This window comes from Simochromis diagramma, unplaced genomic scaffold (genome assembly GCF_900408965.1).
Source record: "Simochromis diagramma unplaced genomic scaffold, fSimDia1.1 OVJJ01000596.1, whole genome shotgun sequence".
NCBI lineage: Eukaryota > Metazoa > Chordata > Actinopteri > Cichliformes > Cichlidae > Simochromis > Simochromis diagramma.
This window is the reverse complement of record NW_024387245.1, coordinates 1,174,767-1,190,619: the sequence shown is the minus strand read 5'-3', so window position 1 is coordinate 1,190,619 and position 15,853 is coordinate 1,174,767. Positions and strand designations below refer to the sequence as shown.

Below are 15,853 nucleotides of genomic sequence, written 5' to 3'. Positions count from 1 at the left end.
TAATTTAGGATGTATGAAAAAATCAGTAACTGAAAGCGAACTGTTGAAACCATTAAAAAAAAGTTTGAACGCTATTATTTTAATGATGCCCTAACACGCAGTGGTCCGCACTCGGTTAATCTTGGAGGTTTGATGGAGGTTACTCTATTACTCTAAGGTTATTAGTTAATGTTTCTCACCTGGACCATCCAGCCTATAAATGATGCCCCGCTAGTTAACCTGCTATTAGGCTTCTGCGTTTGCACTTTGAACAACCTGGCAACTCATATGGCTCACAATCACTCACTGCCTTGCTGAAATTACTGACTTTCCCATATATATTTTTTTAAAGTTTAATAAAATACATTTATTAAAACTAAACTACATCCCTTGCCATTTCCAGCTGCACTTTCCCAAAGCTAGTTTTTGATAAATGGGGGCCTGTCCTGTATTTAAACCCCCAGGACCTCCTGCACACCAAGAAATGATCAATATTACAAATCCAGCAAATGTCATAGTGTGTTTAAAGCTTGCAGCCTGGAGGTTTCTACTTCAGTCTTCGATGTAACGGGAGCTTCTTTATCACAGATCTTGAGGTCAGACTGTGCATTCCCTTGGGCAGCTTCTGTGTTTGTAGAAAAGAAAGCTAAAGTATAGCATGCATGTGTTTTTCAAATACGTCTATGTTAGTAGGCTAGCATCATTTTGCACAAACCAATGAAAAAAATGAAAATGATGTTCCCAGTTCAATATGGAAAAACAGGCAGCCAGGGCACAGAGCCTTAACCTAGACCTCATCCAATACTGTTGGGCTTAACTGCATCCCCAACTGTTAGCCAGGCTTTATCACCCAACGTCAGTTGCCAGACCTCATTAATGCCGTTGTGGCTGAATGGAAATCCCTTCAGCCATGTTCTAAAATCCTGTAGAAAGTCTTCCCAAAACAGTGGAGGCTGTTACAGCAGCATGCTAATGCTTAGGTGTAATACTAAATCCCCACAGGTGAATTTGATTTTTGCAGGTTAATTTACAGGCATATGCGACTGACTTTTCTGTTTGAGCAAGTCTGCACTGTTACGGTAGATCTTTGCATTGCTGTAATAATTATATATCAGAATAGAAAATAAAATGGAAACAAAAACAAACAAACAAAACAGAAAATTCTATTAAAAAACTTGATCAGACCATAAAAAAGGATATTGTGAAAGATTTTCTATTAAAATAATGCCTATTTTGGTGAGACAGTGGAGGTGTCAAACTGATGTAATGTCATCTGAGATTAATCTTTTAATCTGAAATGGGATTAGTGTTTTTAATGACTGGGGTTAGAAGCATGTAGTAGTTCAGAAAGTTGATTCAAACATGTCTAGAAAGACAGTGAGAAATTCAGATTGACCATAAATATGATCTGTTCGAGAAAGAAGCTTCAGAACTGAGGCTCTTCACAACAAGTATCTTAACATTTGCTTTTAATCTATTTTCCTTATTTACATTTTTATGAGTAAGACGTCTGAGTCTCCTGAGAGTTCTTACAGTAAATCTCATCTAACATAATTTCCAAAACAATAATAAGTAGCACTTTTCCCTACAATATTTGCTGTAATCAAGGACTGTTTTTATAATGCTGTTGTAGATTCACCAACCTTATGGTCTCAACTGGCACCAAATTTCATTCTTCTTGTTGTCTATTTGTCATAATTCTGCCTTGGGGTTTGCCGTTATTGGCCACGACATCGTGCATCACACTATCCACCCACCAGATGTCCTCAGTCTTCCATTGTTTTCTACTAGTCACCTGTCTGCACGAACCCATCGCACCTGGTTCTAATCCCCTTCAGTCAGCTCACCTGCGTCCACTTCCTCGTTTTGGCCATCCCTCAGAACATAGTTCCCCACTCTCCACTTACCAGGTTGCATTTTGACCTTCATGCTGCTGCATCTAAGTGACCATCTGTCTGTTTTTGACTCTGAAACCTGGACTCGGGCTTTGACTGCTCCTTTTGACTGCTCCGTTTTCTGTGGTTGCATTTTGTTCTTTTGACGTTAGACATGACCGGTTTGCTGTATAACTCTTTTCTGTTATACCTAAACAACAAAATCCCATAAACAACATTTAGTTGGGAGGTATAATGTGAATATAATATGGAAATTTTCTTTAGATTTATTTACATAAAGTGAGTGTCTCATATTGTGGTGCTTTTAAATAATCCTTTTCTTGAAAGGAAAATCCTGTTTCATATCGTAATCAGGATATCTTTAAGTAACGGATTGAAAAGTACTATTATGTCTTACTCATCTTCTTAACAAAATGAACCAAATGTCTAGGAAAAAATACATGGAAGGATGTATTTAACGGTTTGAACCACAGTGTGGAGACAGCGCACTTCCAGTTTTCTTGTAGAGCTAGCTGTCTGCTCAGGTAGTGCTGTTTCCCCTTTGCTGGTAAATACTGCATCTCATTTCGAGTGCACATTAACAGTATCAAAGATACAAACCTGTGACAACTGCACCCCTGCTACAATGTTCACTCCTAGCCAAAAAAGTATGTATGCAGTGCTTTTCTCCCTGTACATCAATGCACATTTCCATCATATCTGAAATTTATATTTCATGCATAATTAATCAATAGTTAAGATAAAGCTGAACTTTTTTAGTGCTTTCATTATTTGCGCTGTCATCATTGGTGCAATATTTTGACATCATTTAAAATCTGCTTTGATTCAGCAGTACCAGCTGTTCCAAGGCTCCTTAACAGGATATGGAGAAAACAAAGAGTGTTGAGCATGGAGAGGATGGAAGGAAAAAGAATATCTTTTTCTTCACATTGTGAAGCGTTTATTGTTCACAGGCAGGATGTTAGTCAAACAGGTCTCCTTGTTGTGTGGAGAAACATCTTGTAGTGCATTTTTCACTAGAAAATGCCTCGTGTGTCTTTTCTTTAGTCAAACAGGGAACCACAGCATGTCTGTGGTTCCAACAAATATGAGCTTTTAGACATGGGCAGTGTCTGCGTTTGTGCTCCTGTTTTTGTAGGGCTGTTTTGAACTTGGATTTATTTGTCAGTGTGTCATTGGGATGTTTGATGCAGCTCTGCTTTTGTGATGGTTGACTGCAGTGCTTTTTAAACCAGGAATGAGGGCTAGGACTGCTGCCAATGGGCATACATTTGGGAGGGGTACTGGTAAATTTCAGTAATCTGCTCTGCCATGACTTACACATTGAACCTTTACATCTGGCAATTCCATGATCTACCTATTTATCTACATGCCACAGCTTTATTTCTTCCCATTACAAAGACAACAGCACATCTGCTTTACAGACCGTCAGAGGACATGAAAACAAAAGCAACCCAATTGCAAATCCTCATGCACAACACGAGGCCAGAACCTTTGTATGTCAGTGTTTAGTCTGTAGATGTTTGTGTTACACCACACTGAAATATTTGCACAGACAAGCAAAAGAAAACATTTTTCTCCTTCTGCAATAACAACAGAGACAGACCGTTTTATTTACGAGATTTTATCGAAAGAGCTTGGCGAGAAGACGAGTTGGAAGGCTTTATAAAAAACATGGGTTTATCTCTGACAATGGAAGAAATTCTTCACGTTTGATTGGACAGAAAGAAAATCCATTTTCGAAAGATTGCTCCCTGTTAAAGCCCATTGACATTTATATTAACTTCTTTTTACTGTAAGATCAAAGTGTTTCAGATCCAAAATACCACAGTGCACATGTAATTAGGCACAGGTGCATGACTTTGTGGAAGGCACAACATTTAGATTTATTCATTTAAAAATAGTTTTTTTTAATGTCACCCTCTTTATGCAACATTTCTTTGAAAGTTTCTTTTAAATGACTTCTAAATGAAAACATTCTTTGGTTGCATCATAGACATTTTCTCTTGGCTGCACGTGAGTTGGAAAATTGAAGACATTTGTGCATTTCTTTTCCATTATTTTCTGCTGAGTCATTTTAGATCTGAGATCACAGTTTTGACAGTTTGAAGTATTCTTTAACTTTCATCTAGCATCTATAATGAATGTCTAAAGGGTAAATCTAAAGGGTCTAAAATATAAATGTTTCTTCTTACACTAACAATACTCTGTGTAAACTATTAGACCTACAATCTGAAGGATAATGTAAGGGTAGATTGTTAGCTCTTGTTGAAATCTTGAAATAAGGCTGCAAATATAGAATATCAGAAGGAAATATAATGCCTAAAAACCTACGCATATCATATACCTTAACCAAAATAATCTGAAGCAGTGTGAGCACTTAAAATGTTTCCCTTACAGATACCTGTGCCACTCTCTCACATTCATCTGTGCTATTTTTTTATGCCAACAAACAACAGCAGCCGCTCTTGACAAGACAGAGCGCTCTCTAACTGGATTACATGCTGGAGTCATGTAAACAGCTACCCGTATCAACTCCTTTTGCATGTAAACACATACTGCACCCCACTTCAAAATTCAGACTTTCTTTGATCAGGCTTCAAAGGATTATCCATTTGCAGTCTCCATGTAATCTTTTTCAAGTATAAGCATGCCTCACTTTAATAGTCTGATTTTTGTAGTTTGACCGTAGCACAACGTTTAGCACGTGGCTGCGGGCTAGTCCTGTCCCATCCTCACCACAAATGGACCAAAGTTGAGATGAGGCTGAGACACAAGTAGAGATGGGATGGAAGTATGTCTCTCTCCTCTCTCATTTAACATTTTCTTTCCTTTTCAGTCTCTCTTCTTCATGCAGACATCTGTCACATCTCCCAGCTATGCTGCTTGCCTGAATAACTGATAGACGGGTGTCTGTGCATCTCAAAAATCACAGTAAAAGCTATTTAAAAGCATCCCACTTTCTTATTAGACTGAATTAGGGTGTAATTGTAAATGTGAGAAAATATGAAAGCTTGAATGCTGATAAATGTGCAGGGCTTGAGGGTTGTAAAGTCATTGTGCTCTCTAGGTAGAGCTAATGAGAAGTTCATTGTTTAAACATACAAAGTCTTTAAACCAGAGTGTTCTAATGGGAAAAATATGTTGTTCATTCAGATGCTGAAAACCACTAATGACTGCTGGTTCTCCATTCTTAGAAGCAATGGTAAAAGTAGGGTGGTATAGAGTGTAGGATAATCAGTATTTTTTAATATGCATATGAATTATTTTGTAAGGCTAATTATGTATTCTGATGTTAACATCAAAAGACTTGTGAAAAGGTTTATAAATATATACAGGTATTAGCTTGTAGGTCGATATAAGGCCAGTAATACTGCACCGAGTAAAGCCTGAGGGTGTAAGAACACTGGTCCTAATTTATAGCATAATTTATCAGCTAGATCAAGATCACAAAATTTCCACTCTCGAAGTTTTAACTGTGTGTGTGTGTGTGTGTGTGTGTGTGTGTGGCTCCCAAGAAGTCCCAAAAGAGCGGATGTCACTCTGGTATTTCCTTCTTATTCACGTCTGTGTCTGTTTCTCTGTTTTAACCCCGTGGACATGTAGAATGAGTCACGTCGCATATGGACATGATCACATATGGAGGTCTGACACCCAAATCCACTACAGGCCCTACAACAATAAAACTGCACGAACCTGAGTTGAATTTACACTCATGTTAAAAAAGGAGAAAAACACAGGATATCCTCCAACTCACATCTGATCGCTTGTCAAGGATTAAGGTGAGGGGGATCAGAGCTTTTCCTCACACGGCCCCACAATGTATAATCTTTGACATGCTGGATCATTTTACACAAAGGAACAGAGCTGGTCTCACCGTGTTAGGGAACTTGCTAGTATTTTGGTTTTTCAGACCCATGTTGATACTTTAAACCTGACAAAAAAACATTTAGTGGGTTATCCCGGTAAATTCCACTTTTTCTTTGCATGAGACTTAGGTGTGTTTTTGTCATGAAAAGGCAGACACACCACATATGGTACCTGCTGTTCTTTTTCTTTGTTTCTTGTTGTTCTTCAACAGAGTGATGTGACAGAAAATATTGTTCATGTTCGCCTCCTTTTCTCTTGGATTTCTCTCATGAGTCACAGGCACTTTTGATACTGAGTAAAACCTTAAAAAAACGTAAAAACTTGAAGATTAGTTAGGTGTTTAAGAATTCTCACCCCTATCATATTAATTTGTTGAACAGTATCTGGCCATTAAGGATCTTGTGATTAAGTTTGGTTGATTATGTAAACAAAAAAAAGCTTTGTGTTGAACGAAATCACCCCATTGAGTTGTTTTTAGCCCATCAAATTATTATTGTCAGTCCTTCACATATATGCATATACTATAATCTCAGGGATTGCTATTACTCTGTGGAGCATTAAATATTTTCAATATGTTCTTTCAAGCTGTATTGTAAGCCTTCCAGTATAACGTGCTCTAGAAAAGTCTTAAGTCACTCCTCATTTCTTTATATTCTGCTTGCAAAATGGTAAATATTTGCAGCTATCTATTCGATAATGTGCAAACACACATGGAAATACACTATATGAGGCAAAAACAGAATTTTTACAGTTCCAACAAACTTAAAAGTCAATATTTATTATCAGCACCTTTATTCTTCAGTAGAGTCTGAACTCAAGTCAAGTCCTCTTCCAATTTCTTTAAGTACTCTTAATAGTAATAGTTCTCCAGGCTTCTTGAAGGACATTCGAAAGCTCTTCTTTGGTTGCTGGCTGAATTTCTCTGTTTCCTCTGTATTATTGTAGGGTCTTTACTTTACAATATAAAGCACCTTGAGGCAACAGTTTTTGTAATTTGGCGACATATAAATAAAAAGGAATTAGAGTGCCTTTAGTTCTGTCAAGATCCCACAATACTTCAATAATGTTGAGTTCTGGGCGCTGGAGAGGTTATTCAAAGTGTGTTTTTCTGTCCAGGTATGCTTTTACTGTATTAGCAGTTTTCTTGGCATCACTGTCATGCTGAAAAGTTTCTTAAGGAAATGACTTTCACATGTTCATCTGCTGTAGATAGTCTTTTTTTTTTTCTTTTGCCCTTCACTTGTCCAGTTTCATTACATTTTTAAGGACACCCTTGACACCTTGCTGAGATTTGCCAAGTTTGCAGCTAAAAGCTCTTTGGGATATTATATTCATTGATTCGGCTGAAGAAATCAGAAAAAATTATGCATTTTTGCGACAGGCTGCTAATAAAATGCCTAAAGATACAATTTACAATATTTTTTCTTTGCTAAGTTGTTTGTTATGTGTAGGTACACCACTTGTTGAGTTAGGTGCTTTTTTATGCTTGACTGATTCATAGGTCAGTTAAATAGATTAACAAACACACCAAAAAGCAAACAAGCAAACAAACAAAATCATTCCTCTGAAAATGGCCTGGGTTGAAAAAGACTGAATAAGCAGCCAAAGACCTTCAGAAAATCTATGAGGAGGACTATTGCTGAAGACCACTTAAAAATACAAGAACCTCTGGCTACTTGAAGTAATCTGGGGTGGCTCAAAACTGGAGGCAGCATCATGGCATCATGTATCATATCATCAGATAGCGGAATTTACAAGCTGATGCAATTTGAAATGGTTGTCAGAGCTTACTTGAATATTTTTTAGTATAAAAATAAACCGGTGAGCTAGTACATCCACATTTATTCAGCACAGATGTCTTGGTTGTAGCTCAGGAGGTAGAGCAGCTCATCTACTAATTGGAAGGTTGGTGGTTTGACCCTTGGCTGCTCCATTCACCTATCATACTATCCTCGGGCAAGATGCTTAACCCAAGTTGCTTCTCAAGCACCCAAGTGTGAATGTTTGATCTACCCTTAGGTGTAGAAAAAGAAGTCCTTCTCTGAATGGGCGAATGAAACATGTTGTGTAAAGCTCAAGCAGAGCAGAAATGTGCTGTATATAAACCAGTCCATTTAACATTTTATAGTTCATTTGGTGAAATATTTTCTTCTGTCCCAAAGATCACCAGATAAAATCACCAGATAAACAAAACATATTTGAGTGGATTTTTATTCTTCTACACTTACAAAAATTCATGTAATAAAAAGTAGTTGCTGTACACCATAAAACACTATAGAAAACATCGTGTTCACCATCAAAAAAAAAGCATTTTTTCTTTTTCTTTACATGGTTTTTTTTTTTTTTTTAAAGAGTAAAGGCACATGTCGCTCCCTTGCAGACCTTAATGTTTTCACACAAGAGAAATGTAGTTTCTTTCCCTTTTTTGTTTTTTTTAACTGGTCTGATACTCGTTTATGTGTATATCTACATGGGTACAGTCATGGTACAATCACAAGCACCCTTGCACACACACACACGCACACACACACACGCACACACACACACACACACACAAAAGTGGACACACAAGCAGAAAGTTACATATTCACTCGAGGACTCATTCATGCATCAAACACTATTTTCTTTCATGTGCTGAAACTGAATCTAATTTTCCTTTATACAGCAATTAAAAAAAGAGAGTGTCAAGTTTAAAATCCTTTAAATACAGTTATCTAGGCAAAAATAATAGCAACAATAAGAAAAAAATAAACAAGGTGAGGCCAGAGAAAGATCCCTATTAGGCACATTTTTTCTTTATACATTTCAAAATAAAATCCCTTGTTGAAACATTAGACAGAAACAGAAGAAAAACACTTAAATGTTGTCTTTTAAACCACACTACATATTTTTGTTTCTTCACGTTCATGTGAATAACTTTTTTGTGTTGGGATCCCACCCTGAGAGGTTTAATTTTCACTGCTTCCAAGGTGACTCCTTCAGCAGGGGAGGTAAATGTCCTCCCACAACCACTGATAACCAACATATCAAATTAATTATGGCACTCGTATGGCTGTCATTGTCCTGTAGCGTGTTATTGTAATACTTGAAAAATGTTGGAAGTTGCAAAATCTGATGAATAAGTGTGGAGAAGCGGGTGAAGAGCTCAAGAAAATTCCTAAAAATGAAAGCATGCTGGGCATGATGGATTGGAAGAAACATGTTAGTCTAAACCAATATGTCCAAGTCTTGGTCCTGGCAGCACACAAAGAAAAAATAAATATGACACGCTCTGGAAATTATTACGCCATGTCTGACTATATGGTCCATGTTTTGGAAGTGTTTAATGATTGATGTATTCTATTAATGGATTTTTGTCATAAAAATGTATGTGCTACATTTTTATATCGTTTTGGAACGAGCTAAACAAGTTGAAAATACTGCTGGCCAAAATTGCTAGCAAATGTCCATCTGCCTCGAATAATGTGCCAGCTTTTCTCACCTAAGTACAGCCAGCACTTGTTGCTTTTAGGAAAGTAGATAATGGAGCACCTGTCTTTGCTACAGCCTGCTGGTTTTTAACAATGAAGTTTTTCTTTTTCACGGGAACACCTTTTAAATAACAGCCATGATTACAATAATGGTGAACATACACACACGCACACACACATAAAAAAGATTACTGTTACTTTTAGAGCCACGAAATAGCTTGAAATAACAAGACAAAAAGTTTTTCTTTCACTGCACAATGAAGCAAAATTGAACCAAAGTTTACAAAGTTTGTTTCCATTCTTTGACTCAAACAAAGATGTCAGACAGAAAAATGAGCCATTGTTTGTTCACCGAGCGAGGACATGGATTATAAAACTAGCTAAGATTCTTAGATTCTAGAAATGTTTTTTTTTTTTTTTAGCAGTGGTGCTTGTTGTGCCAGATTTTTTAAGAGATCTTTGAAGGTTTTTTTACACTTACAAAACAGTGGGTTGCTTTTGACCAAGATCATGAGTGCAATGCCTAAAAACAATGAGGAAAAATAAACTGAAGGTAAGAGTACTTAAGATTCCATTCCTGCCATTTTGAAGCCACAAAACTGAGACTGTGTGTGTGTTTTTTTTAAATAAACTTAATATTTACCGGTGGGATCAGCCTTCTTTCATGAGGATGGCAAATTGTACAGGTCAAAAAAACACATCTTTGCTCTGAGGTGTTTCTGTTCAGCTGGAAAACTAATCGTTGCTCTGCATTGTTCTTTTCGTCTTTCTTTCTTCTTAACCCCCAACCTCATCCCATGCTGCTCCTTGCCTCGCTCCCTCTTCCTCTTCAAGCCCATTTCTCAGGCTGGACTTGCAGGAAGTGAGCACAATGTGTTGGCCCAGGAGAAAGATAACACAGACAGGAAGAGGCGGGCACAACCTCCCAGATGGACAGGAAGTTGAGTCCACTGTTTGGTCTGACTGATTAGACGACGGAGAAAAAGACAGCGCCGAGGAGATATGGTGAGGCAAACAAGGAGAGCAAAGCTGAGACTGAGGAGAAGGAACTGGCTAAGTGTATATATATATATATATATATTTAAACCCCAACAGGAAGAAAGTTGAGAGGACTTCCAGCTATTGTCTCACTGTTTATCAAAAGGCATTCCAAGCAGGACTGAGTTTTAAGGGAACAAGTTCAACTCCGATTCCTGGGGCTGAATAGCAGGTTAAATAAACTGAAATGAAATTACTTTTTTTTAAAAAGAAAAAAGAAACACACTAGGCTGTGTGTGTGTTCAGTAGGGTGGTACTATCAGCAACAATTGGTACTAGATTCACAGATGTCACAATAATCACAGACAATGGTGACCTTCTACCTTCGTGGTGCTTTATGAATGAATGCAGAAACAATGGTTTATTTCCTGGGCATTCGTTCGTACAATAATCTAAAAGATCTGTGATTATTGTTTAAACGCTACCAAGTGCGGCCTTGCGATTGGTTGTTCCTGATTACTTAAAAGACGGGGCAGGCCAAATATCCAGCATATCTGGAAAGGAAAAAAGGAGCTACTTTGGTTTTTGAGAAGCTCTTGTGGGTATTTCTCATATTTATTGACATTTTATAGACAAAACTTCAATTTGACGCCAAGGAGCGCCGTATCCGTTGCTAAGTAGAATATCCTTACTATGTAATGCTAAAATTCAAGGTAGAAATAATCCTACACAACTATTAGAAGAAACTATTACCTAACTTTTAGTAGCTATATTAAGTAACCATCTAGACTATCAAAAAGTTTGGGGTATTTTTCATCTCAAGTTTTATGATCTGATAGCAGCCAAGAAGGTTTAGAGGTTAAAGTTATTCAAGCCACCTCAGAGTCATTGTGGCTGCCCAACTAGCTGCTTTTCCAGCTCTGTGCTTCCTGAGTTGTCTGAATTACTTTTGTTCCAGTAGGCCTCTGAGAATTAGGCTTTCATCTCAACAATAACTGTGATGATGGGTTCTGTCAAATAAACCCTCGGAACATGCTGTAATTCTGTCTGAGAAGCAGTAGCGTCATTTCCTTTCTGTCTGCCTGTCGATTGTCTTTTCTCTTTTCAGAGCAGAAGATAACTGAGAAAATGGGCAAAATGACTTACTCGGAAAATGACCTTATTCATATCAGAGGGTTGGTTTTAGGAACACAAAGCGGGAAAGGTTTTTTAAGGTTTTCACCTTAAAAAACAGCAAAAAAAAAAAATCAGGGACTTCTGATGCTTCTTTTGAATTCTGTTGACTACTGTTCAGACACCTGATGTCATGTCTGGACCTCAGAAAAATCACAAACTCAATGGACACGTCACAAAATAACCCATCGGACTTGACGCTCTGATGAACAAAGTAGACTTTACAGAGCTGAACTTTCCTCAGAGACGGTCTCTTCTAGTATTTCAGATGAAGAAAACATAACTGGCATCTTGCTGTGATCAAACACTTCAAACCCCTTTGAGCTTAAACTCGTGTGGCTGCTCAGAGTTTCCCAGTACAGTAACCCCCTCAAGCAATCATATTTACAAATCAAATCATCAACTACAGATCAAAAATAAAATCACCTCGTTCTCCCCATGTTCGTGTCCCTTTTGTCAAATTTATAAAAAAAACAACCACACATCAAAGTTAGAAGAGATCACACGGCATATACCAAAAGAGACAGAAAAAAAGAACGAAGGGGAAAAAAAGATCAGCAGTGAGTTGCTTTCACACGCAGCATTTTGCAGCCCCTGTTGGATTGAATTATTACGAATCCTTTAATTCTCTTTGTAGCAAAATGAACTAATCTTCAGAGTCTGCAATATTATATTAGCAATACATTTTAATGTTAAACAGGATATAAGGATTTAAATATATGAATTCAGTTAATCATACATTAACAGGCCAATATGATGGGTAAGGTTAATGCTTATTTTAGGGGATACAAAATGAATCGTTATAAACTTTTCATCTTCAATAGTCTGTGTCTTTTGCCAAAGTCACCACAGGGGGAAAAATCATATCACAAAATGCTGCTGCAAAATTATTAAATGCAAAAGAAATTAAGTAATTGAGTAACATCACTGAAAGGGACTGGATTATCCATACCCATCCATAACCAACCCAACTGGCTTCACCTGCTTAGACCTTTTTCAGAATAAAAGGGTTACCGTGTAAAACTCACAACACTGCTGTAAAGGAAAATCCTCATGGTGTGGATCTCGTATTGTCACCAAATAATCAGTCCTCTTGCAAATGTATGAAGCCACTATTTCTATTATTTCTATCAAAGATGTCCTGGTGTTCTGTTCCTTTAAAATCTTTCCAATATTTCACTGGAAACAGGAAAAAAGAAGAGCCTCCTTGACTCAACTTCATGGAGCTTCCAGGATTTTGATGAAGCTTTTTCTTTTCTTTTGACTGGGAGTGAACAGACAGAGGCACAACACACTAATGGATTCACTGAATTACACATCATAACAGAAGTTAGTCATTGTTACTGGATAAAAATGAGCTCCCTGATTTTGTTTTGAGGAGCTGGAGAAGTCTCTCAAGAACACGGTTATCTACTGTAGGTCTGTTTCTGTGTGAATGTGTATATTTCCTGCATGCTTCTGGTCAGTATGTGAGTGTATTGCTATGGCTCTTTCTGATTACTGTATCAAGCTGTATGTTTGTTATGTATGTGTATGATTTGTCATTATGTGGTGGTATGTGGTATCAGTACTGATGGTAGTAATCTGGGCCATCTACACCATAGAGCTCTGCCAGGGTCCTGAACCTCGGGCCCCAATCGTTGAGAAAGTCATAATCCAAGTTCGAACCAGTAGAGGAACTTCCCAGAGAGCTGAGACTTCCGGCTAAAGACTCGGGTCCCTCGTAGCCGTAGATGTGGAGAGTGTCATAAGGGAATCCATCTCGGTCGTGATCAGCTTCGTCTTTCTTTACCTCAATCATCGCTGCCATGTCGCCCTTACATGCGGTGGGCTGAGTGTGGTGGGGGGGTTTCTGGACCATGGCGTAGAGTGAGGGGTGGGGGCGGTGATCTTGGTGGCGAAGCAGGGAACCGTCATGGCAAGCGGAAGTGAGGATTGAGACATCATAACTAAAAGAAAAGAGGATAGAGTGAATAAATTTGCTGATCACATTTCTTCATCACAGAGATTTTCTGGGTACGGACATTTAAATATGTCCACTGACATATTTATTACAGAATGCTTAATGCTACAGCTCAACTATCAAGTTATATTTGATCTTTTTGTCTTTTTAAATATATTTTAGAAAGTCACCAATAGTAATGTAATATCTTGGCTACTCTGCAACTTAGATATTCTTATATTAACTTGCGTTTGTGGCTTTTATCGGCAAACAGTGAGTTCTGGTACATTTAATATGGATAGTTTACCTGAATTATGTGGATCTCTAGTGATATTTAGAATTAGATTAGGTAAAACTAAGTCAGTAGATAAGATTAGATTAAAGTGGAGATATAGGAGGTAGCACACTTTATTATTTGTTGTCAAGGATTTTATAATAATAAAAGGATTATGCAAAGAAACCATAAAAAAGCATAAGAAACGCTGAATATATCTGTTTCATTTATTTTAAAAATATGAATATCAGGATGTAAGCAATAGAAACATAAACAGTATAAGGTAAAGAGGAATGTTTAAATGTTTAAAAAGCTGTCTATGTTCCAGTAGACAGTTTCAATCCTACATTTAAATAATTAAAGCTCCCTTCAGTTTTTGTGAGCTGTTTTTTTTATGCATGGCAGCCACAAAAGAGAAATTAATGACATAAAAAAGAGCATTAATGGCCTCACTGGCATTGCTGAAAGTGTGAGTAAGAAGCAAGATTTATTTTACATTTTTACTTAAAATGGATTTTCTCTCATTCTTTGACAAGACTTTATAAATTCTTGGGTTTTTGTTGTTTCATTCAGAGGTTAAAAATCTTTCCTTTGTGAGGTTTATAAAGAAAATAGAATCAAATGTAAGTCTGCAAAAAAGGGGGGCTGCTGATAAACCATGTCAACTCATTTCAGTTATATTCAAGTTGTCAGTTTAAAAGTGTATAGCGGTGCTTCTTTTCATCTGCATACCCATTAGTGTCCATCTCTCCTCCTCCCTCCTCATCGTATGTGACCAGCTGCTCATGAATCTCTCCGCTGTTTTTCATATTGGCCAGAGAATCCTTCTGGTAGCGTTTCCTCATAACGAACAGGATCACTATGACTTAAAAGCAGAAAAGAAACGTGTGTTTAGAATCTACTCGGCTGACATCCAGCACAGCGAATCAAAACTGCTGTTGGTAGAAAATGAAGACATCAAGAGTAAAACAAAAAGACAGACTGCATTTACTCATTTATCCTTTCAGAGCAATGGCTCTATGACTGTGAAATCACGATAGAGACTCGCAACCAAAGCAGAATAAGAATGGGGCCAGGAAACAAGTGAGAAAAGTAGAGCACTGACAAGGGAATGAGACTAGAGAACAGTGCAGTGACGAAGGAGAGAAAATGAGGAATAAATGGTTTAAGGTATCTGAGACGTTCGCCCCAAGCGTGAAAACCTTAAGTGAATCTACCCAGCCAGAGACATGCACAGAGTAACTGCACAAAGAAAGACAAGAAAGGGGGGCATAAAAGACAGGAAGGGAATTTCAGTAAACACAACGAGGGAAGTGGAAATGAGTGTGAGAGAACAACGTGCAGGGATGTTGAGAAGGAAAGGAAAGAGAAGCAGATGACGATGAAATAAACAATTGTGAAAGAGAGAAACGGGGGGGAGGGGGTGTAACAATGGGAGTCTTAAATCACAAAATCAATAAAGAAAAACATTTGTTTCAGTTCAAGAAACAAAGACAATTATCAGACTTGAGACTTTTAATTATCTCTGTCTCAAAAACAATCGAGGTAGCATGCTGTGCACAGGGCAAAATATTCTAGCAGAACAAGGCCTAACTCTAAACCTAATTAAACGTGCAAGATTATAGATTATATGAAAGTATAATCTGACTCGAACTGTGACATTAGTAACTTTAAAAATTCCACTGGAACATCAATCAATCTGTGTTCCTGTAGTAAGCAGCTATGAACAAGTATGCTGTTATTTATAAATGTCTTTTATTTCCACACAGGAACCCAGCTGTGAGGGAGGTGGGTTGCAAAGGGGCTTAAACATGTAGAGCAACTGTGGGCAGGTTGAAGCAGCTATGCACTTGATTAGATATCAACCAATTGGATGTGTAGAAGGATAACAGCTGAGCTCGACTTCATAGTCTGCATGAAATAGCTCTTTGCTATTGTGTGTAAAACAATCTCAGAGAGAATGATGGGCAGCCCCTTACGATAATCCCCTTATGATTTTATCTGCAGGCTGTTACACCAGAGCCGGTCTGATCATTCATAAACTGAAGCTATAACTGTAATTGTTTCCAGAACAACCAGGCTTACTCTAAAATTAAACGAATTGACTTGTACACAACATTATGATGACATTAAAGTGGGTTCAAAAGGCCAAACTTGATAAAAAGTAGGGTAAAAGAAGCTCAGTAAAGTTTTTGTTTTTTTGTCAGTGGGCACAGAGTACAGAGGAGAAGGAAGCAAGAGAAAAAAGAAGAAAACAAAAAGGGGGGAGGGC

The 15,853-nt window shown here is 37.7% G+C and overlaps 1 protein-coding gene across 3 annotated transcripts in view; it reads right to left on the bottom strand.

Moving 5' to 3' along the window:
• Window positions 1-7,937: 7,937 nt before the first annotated feature.
• cdh5 (cadherin 5) overlaps window positions 7,938-15,853 on the bottom strand; it is a 68,374-nt gene continuing 60,458 nt past the window's right edge. For all 3 annotated transcript variants that reach the window (XM_039999991.1, XM_039999990.1, XM_039999992.1), the window contains 2 exons: window positions 14,314-14,446; window positions 7,938-13,314 (listed from right to left, as the gene is read on the bottom strand). In XM_039999991.1, coding sequence (XP_039855925.1) covers window positions 12,930-13,314; window positions 14,314-14,446 — 518 coding nt within the window. In that variant the 3' untranslated portion in view covers window positions 7,938-12,929. The remainder of the gene's footprint in view (window positions 13,315-14,313; window positions 14,447-15,853) is intronic.